This window comes from Echinococcus granulosus (genome assembly GCF_000524195.1).
Source record: "Echinococcus granulosus chromosome Unknown EG_S00198, whole genome shotgun sequence".
Taxonomy (NCBI): Eukaryota; Metazoa; Platyhelminthes; class Cestoda; order Cyclophyllidea; family Taeniidae; genus Echinococcus; species Echinococcus granulosus.
In genome coordinates this window covers 6,148-13,535 of record NW_020170578.1, presented here as the reverse complement: position 1 = coordinate 13,535, position 7,388 = coordinate 6,148, and the positions used below count along the sequence as shown (strand labels likewise).

Genomic DNA, 7,388 nt, shown 5'->3' with positions numbered 1-7,388 from the left:
TAATCCTCTATTTAATTGAATGCATTTAACAACTAATTGTAGAAAGTGGGTTTATACAAGCAAAAGTGGAACGTTAATAGACCTAAGCAATAAAACAACTCCGCTTTTTATATGAACTTAAACCAGCTAATCCAATTAATTATGAATTTTGTTTAACGTCGATACCTTTTTTTCTCTTACACAAATGCAATCAACAGTGCTCGAGTCCTGAGTCCACGAAATGCACACATTTCGTTTACATCAACCTGCAATGCATCGGGGTAAGCAGACATGATCAAATCACTGGGGGTACTGCACGTTACAATTATAAAAGCGTTGTTATGGTAAGGTAATGAAAGGGAGCCTAGTGGCGATTCCTCTCTCGATAGACCAACCAACAGCTACCACCACCTCGTAATCCATGCGCATAAATAATAGCGTATATTTTCGAGATTGCTAAACTGGTCTAACCTGTGAAAATGTGTCCTCATAGGTGAGCCCTCTCCTTGCCTCTTAGAGAATTATGATGTGCATTAATAATTGTTACAGAAGAATTTATGTCTCTTAGCACTTACAAGAGCTTCTAGTCAAAAGGGCTGGCTAACTGCTCATAACGGTGCCTTCCGTGATGTAGCCTGACTAACACCCCTGTCGAAGTGGGTAGTGTGTGCGATAGGGTGAAGATTTATGATCATTGCTTTAAAAGCTAGAATATCACACTCAACAGGCTGTGCTCCGCCAAAACATGGAAAAGAGCCAAATTCTAAGCTGAGGTAAAGGCATAAAGGAATAAATTGGGTGGATTTGTATCAAGGTGCAAAGTGCGAAGAGCTTTCACCCAGCCATCTCCAACTAAACTTGATCGTTTACTTAAATGTGTCTTCACTGGTAATTCCTTTTTCATAGGTGATCTTATTTACTTTAATGAATTTCGCTATTTTAACGTCTGTTTTGATGAGCCACATCAGTGTTTTGCCGATTTTAAATTTTATTTTGCTCAGGGATTCAAAACACTTTAAGGTAGATGAAGAAGCGCTTGTATCGCCTGCGCCCGCATTTTCCATTATCAAGTACATCTCCTGACTACAGAATCAGGATGACGCAAAACCGATTTCATGTGGTCATATGACGAACTCAGTGAAGATGAAGAAAAACGTTTTAATGTCTCTCATTAAATTTTCCACCAATGTACCTTTCCTAGCATCTATCCGTCAAACTTTTCGTCTATCTATGCGAAACTGTTCTCAATACTACTTTTTTGGGTGGTGTCATGCTCCTCAGCGACAGAATTTACTGAAACGTCTTAGTAAATGACGAGATTAAACCTCCCATTTATCTCGCTCCATTTGAGCATCTACCTGAATTCCATCGATTCTGAAGGAACCCAGTTAACCACACTGTGACCCATTCATTCATCAATACAGTCCTTGCTCCACACATTCACCCTTCACTCATCTTTAACCCTCCTTCATCTATTTAACCCTGGCTCATTTATGCTGGACTTGATTGCTCATCTCCAGAAGTCGTTCTTCCACCCAGATATTTACCCCTTCTTTCCAACTCATTCGACCATTCATGTTTATTTCGTTCAATCGGAAATGAGGTCGTCTGCTGGAGTGATTTTCCCACAATTATACACCATGATTCTTTCAAATAAAGGCAAAGTAACTTAGGGTGTTGTCAATCCTCCTACGAAGTAAGGAGTGCATGTTGACACTTAGTTCTCCATTACCTTATGATCATTAGACCGGATGGGACTGAATATGCAGCTATCAGAACTTCCGAGGCTAGCGCAAAACACTTAGAAGGAGACAATAAAATTTATTCAGTAATATATTGCCCTGAAATCATGGAAAAGCGGATCACATGAGGATGTCAGCATTTGCGCACATTGACACAAAGAAGTATGCTCAAATGAGCCAAATTGATTGGTTAGTTTTAGAGCCATAGAAAATGCTACCTTGAAAACCTGCACAAGGATTGTTTCGTCATGTCCTTCGTTCTACATTGACGTTAATTAATTGGATCCTCCAAGCTCACAGCTACATGCGCATGACTGGCATACACGATCTATTTAAGTCCCGAAAGAAATCACAAGCGCATTCATAATCTTTGCTGTGGGTATATAGATTGCATGGTGATATCATCAACATCTTTGCCACTATGAAATTACGAATGCATTTGTTTCCTTTTTCTAGATAATCAGCAAAATGAGCTGTCTTCTCGGATGTGCTAGACTTCTCCTGGCATTCTTGAATCTCCTTCTCTTCGTAAGTCGATTGAGTGCACACTAATGCCTCACATCCCACACACCCTTCCTTTGCCTTCAAAGTGCGCACACAATTCCACCCTCCTGTGTTTTAGGTTGCTTTCGCAGCCGTCGGGATACTAGGCCTACTGATAAAATTCAACGACAAATTCGTCCAAAATCTGCTGGATAAGGTCTCCTCCCAATGGTCGGAGCAGCAGGTGCAAGACTTGGTCAAATTCATCCATTACTACGGCTGTAAGTTGATCAGTCTGCTACAGATAGAATTACAAATTTATGACATTTTGCTTTGCAAAATACTGCTTGTTTGCTTCACTTCAGCTGGCCTTTCGATTGCTTTCATCGTGATTGGTTTTGCTGTGGCCATAATCGCCCTCTTCGGTGTCTTTGCCCTCTTCTGCAAGAACCGATTCTTTGGATTCATTGTAAGCTACAATTATGATTTTATCTTCCTTTCACATTTCCATGAAATAATAAATGACATTTTTTTCACTTTTTTTTTACAGTACATAGCTCTACTTGCGATTCTCACTATAATTGAACTGGCTCTCATCATCTACCTCTTCGCCATTCCTGATAACGTAAGTTACAGCTTTGTACAATTACTTCGGTTTTACCATGAGGTCACAATCTTGCGGGAAATAAAATAATGAGTCGAACAAAGAGGTTTTAATAACTTATTCTATTCATCTTTTGTAGCTAAACAAAGCAGCATTTAAACTGCTTAGGAGCTCCTTTGAACATCTACGAACTAATGACTCCCTAACTGAAGTCACCTTCACTCTTTGGACCATATTGGGCGTGGTAGGTGATGAACTGGTTGTCACATACACGATGTTTTCTATGTAAAACGATTTACGGTAATTGTTGTGTCCATAGGATGACAACAAACTTTGCTGCGGTCTAGAGGGATACAAAGACTTCGAAGGAATGCTACGTAAGAAATGATTGATACAGTATTCCGTTAAATAATGGTGGAAGACCTTAAAACAATCCAAAATTTGTTCCTTAAATCGCACAAAGGGCAAGTTGCATCCCTTTCTTAGAGGCGAGCACATTTCATTTCAGCGGGTCTTCAATATCCACCACCATGCTGCAATATGAATATCACCATGGCGAATGGCCAGCCACAAGCTCAAAAATGTGAGAAAACGGATGCAGCGAATGCGACTGTAGTAGGATGCGAAGGGAAGGTTGTGGAATTCTTGGCAGAGAACAAAACCCTCTTCATTGGAATCAGCTGCGGTGTTTCAGTCTTCCAGGCAAGTGATGCTGCCAACTTTTCACTTTGTTCCCTAAAACACCCAATTGTTGGAGACGTAGTTCTTTCAACTCACGATGGTCAAAATTCAACTCAAACACATGTCTTTCATTTTGTTTTAGTTCGTAGTCCTCCTTGTGATGTGCGCGCTGTACAAGCAGTGGAAAGCGGAATAAAGATGTCAGTCCAGCGAAATGAAGCTACTGCAATGATCACCTTCACTCTTTCCCTCATCCCACTCCCTTTAACCGTGATTTTATAAGCAAAGTAATGGAAATCGTGCTCCACTTTTTATTTCCATAATGCAACAATTTGCATCCTTTGTTTTAATAATTATAAAAACATAAGAATTTACTACAGAGTCCGTTGTATGGTGTTGGGGAATCAAAGTGGAATGGAAGAGGGTAAAATTGTGGGTGTCCTGGAGGGCTTAAAGACAAGTTTGGCGATCTGAGTTCGTCAGTAACACCATCAGAATGCAAATGTTTAACTTCGTCAATTACTGCTCAATGATGGGTGTCTTCTACTGCATCTTTCACTGTTGTACCACGAATTGTTTCACAATGTTCACTACACCGATACAAACGGTAACGACAGCAGACGGGAGAAGAAGTCAAACTATCCTTTCATCCACGAAACAGGATGAAGGATGCTGAAATGAAGACGGAGCTGTTTAACACAGCAAGAAGATTCTCTACATTTACATATGCATTTCCTTTTACACCGAGATTAGGTGTGTCAGAGGGAAGGAGAGAGGGAAGGAGGGTGGTAGAGAAGAAGGGATTGAGGAGGGGAGGGAGTGGTATCTCAAACCCTCTCCCTGTCTCTCTCTGTCGTTGCCCCCTCTGCCATTGTAAGAAGGCAGAGTAGTTTGGCTGAAGATACATTACAGAGTCAGAAGTGGGCAGAGTGGCAAATGGCATGTCTCAGAGGAAATACCGCTGAGCAGAAATTGCATCTGTGAATATTTATGCATCCGCGTAATGAAATAGAGAGTCGGAAAAAGCTATCAAAGCATTAGGCACCGTCGAAGGATAAAAGACGTTCCGTAGCAAGAGCATCTCAGAGGAGAACAGTTATTCATAGTGTTCAATGAGAGTATGGAAGAGAATACATATTCCTGTCACTTTAGTTATTCTTGTATAATTACTCCAAATTATACCACTAAAATGTGCTTCCGCTCGAAAATGAAAGAATTAATCATGGATTTCAGGCATGGAAAACTGCATTTCTAATTTCATTATCAAATGACAGTGGTGTAGCCACCTTGGATATTGCACAAGGAGGAGGTATTTTCCCACACCACTTCTAGTTCCCCCATAGAAGGTATGTGAACACCTGCTTTTGTTTTTCCATGACTTATGGAGTTACTTTTCAGAAAGATCAATCGGTTTTAAAGAAATGTGTCTTTGAGAGATGACAATGCTTTAATCAACCTCTGCATTCACCACCTCTCCACCAACTTCATATTTTGCCATTGGGACTCAAAACGAGATCGGAAGAAGTGGGTGGTTTCACTTCACTATGTCGTGTGACCAGTTGTTTGCAGTCACGTGGTATAAGTGTTAAGCACTTACTCCTACGTAGCTTGTCAATTTCGTCCTTCGTAAGCACAAAATCGCTCGTCGGCGTGGGTGTTCAGACACGACGATAAATTCTCTCACATTGTTGTCGTCTGTGCGGCTATCAAAGCACTCAAAGCTGGCTCAACTGGTGTGATGAATAAAGGATACTTTATCAGTCTCATTCACAATGTGGAGGGCCCTTAACATATCTCGAAAGGGCTTACGAATGGCGAAACATCGTTGAGGCTTCGAGCAAAAATTAATGCATAATCGGATTTTATGTTGTCACAGCAGTCTCCAAAGGTACCTGTGGTGTAAACCCCGCCGTTAAAGATATGAAGAAGTAGAAATAAATGGGGTCTACTTCCATTTCCGTGTAGGAGTCCCGAATAATCTGCTAATGTAATACGTCGGAAGAGAAGGTGGTCAGTCCTCCATATACTGAGACCTCAACTTGTGCAAGATAAAAATATCTCTTCCATAGCTATTGAAGCCTTGCTTTTATTCTGAAATTCATGTTAATGAAAGGAGAGCTTGTGGAGTCAAAATTGTGGTATTAAATCGTTTGTGCAATTCGCAGGAGTTCACGAAGTGAGAAGGAAGATAGGTCCATTTGGCAAGGGGCATTGAAGACACTTCAATCTTCAAGGTTGACGGCATGACTACTGAATCAGTAGGGGACTTCGAAAATGAACCATTCACGGCTAAGTACGCCATATTGAGACCATCTTTTTTAAAAATGATGTTTTGAAGCCAAACAATTTGCTAAATAGTGCGAATTACGCGCATTTATTGCTTTTCGTTAGAGCTTTCTTCTGATGGCAATAGTTTAGTCTGAATCGAGTGACACTATTTTAGGCTCATTACATCTACTTATACGCATTTAAGTAGATCAGGCAACCTATAATGAAGCCGTTCTTACCATCTAAGTCCAGTGTCCTTCAAATTGTCAATTACCTTCTCACGGAATACGAGGTTAGCTGTTAATCAGAGGCGGATTTTTCATCTATACCCATTCGTCTTTCAATCACAGCGGATTCAGTGACTGCTCCCACTTCGTGACATTTCATATTTAGTGCTCAGTAATGACTTTGAAGTTTCGAGTGGTACAGATAGCGTAACCTTTTACTTTGTACCAATATTCCATCTCACTTTCCGCCTAAATTCTTCGAGTAAATAGGGCTATTCCATGATGGGTACGTTACTAGTAGGGAAGCCTGTAAACTTCTTTAATAAAAAAATCTGAGAAGCATTAATGCCAATCCATGAATTAAATGTCAAATAATTTAGAGGCACCACTTTGGTTAATTATGTTGGACATCATTTGAAAGTCATCACCCCATATTAACGGAAGTCGTTCAAAGTGATGACTTATCTTTGTTAATTGTGAAGAAACTAACCCTGCACTGTAGACAGTAAGGTAAGAGGAAAAGAGGGCAATCATGGCGTACGCGAGGATTTAGTAAAAATTTTTATTTTGGAATCTCTGGCTAGGGTAGTCTGAAAGTTTTCGCTGTGCAGAGGTCAATTTATTAATATAAGGCTTGAAAAACAGGGTATTTTCTTGACATGAGACAAAGAAGTTACTGGAATTGGGGTGGAAAGTAGTGATATTTTAATAAAGCTACGAAACACTACCATTTTCCGGATTTGACCTTATGACTCTTCTGAACATTCAGCCAGATTAAGGTGGCTAATCTATGAAAGAACAAAGAAAGTGGTGTGATGAGAAGGCTAGGATGGCAGCAGGATTTGAATTTTTGAAACTTACATTATTAAACTCTATAAATAATGAGAATCTTTCACTTTATTGCCTGTGCGAAGTGAAACAGATAAAGAGAAGAGGCAAAGTGACGCACCTCGTTTTGCAGTACCTAGAGATGTTCCGCAAGTACCCTCATCAGATGGGGTTATATGTAGAAATTAATCATGTTGACAACCCGATTTATCTGCTCTGACAAATTTTTGGGTCTTAAAGCTGCCCTATACATATCTGTTAAACTTTCTTGCGGTTAGGTAGACTACTAACCGATTGGCATACGCCTTTGTGAAGGTCATACCTCATTAGAGCAACAAAAAATTGTGCCTTCAATGTAAACTAAGCACTCCTTGCTGGTGTATTTCTCAACCCACCAGATGCGCTGAAATTATTTACCATAATGACAGAAAATGTGACAACAATAGGGCCAGTTTGCATCGCGCCTAGGGGGTCCCGGTTATGAAAGTGTTGATAAATGAGTTTACTCCTAATAGCTATCTGGAGACCTCATGGTCACTTGACACAGGATAAGGGCGTCTAATCACCCATCTTGCT

The 7,388-nt window shown here is 40.3% G+C and overlaps 2 protein-coding genes across 2 annotated transcripts in view; both read left to right on the top strand. All coding sequences in view use genetic code 11, as the record gives it.

The window, feature by feature from the left end:
• Window positions 1–2,189: 2,189 nt before the first annotated feature.
• EGR_10196 (hypothetical protein) lies at window positions 2,190–3,771 on the top strand (the record flags this gene model as incomplete). Its single annotated transcript, XM_024499445.1, has 8 exons — window positions 2,190–2,249; window positions 2,344–2,485; window positions 2,570–2,673; window positions 2,755–2,829; window positions 2,948–3,052; window positions 3,128–3,185; window positions 3,317–3,514; window positions 3,632–3,771. 8 exons carry the CDS (start codon window positions 2,190–2,192, stop codon window positions 3,769–3,771), a joined length of 882 nt encoding a protein of 293 aa, XP_024346134.1.
• Window positions 3,772–4,151: 380 nt separating this feature from the next.
• EGR_10195 (hypothetical protein) overlaps window positions 4,152–7,388 on the top strand; it is a gene marked incomplete at both ends in the record, with an annotated part of 4,222 nt that continues 985 nt past the window's right edge. The window contains 2 exons of the mRNA XM_024499444.1: window positions 4,152–4,277; window positions 5,559–5,665. Of these exons, the coding sequence (XP_024346133.1) occupies window positions 4,152–4,277; window positions 5,559–5,665 (233 nt within the window). The remainder of the gene's footprint in view (window positions 4,278–5,558; window positions 5,666–7,388) is intronic.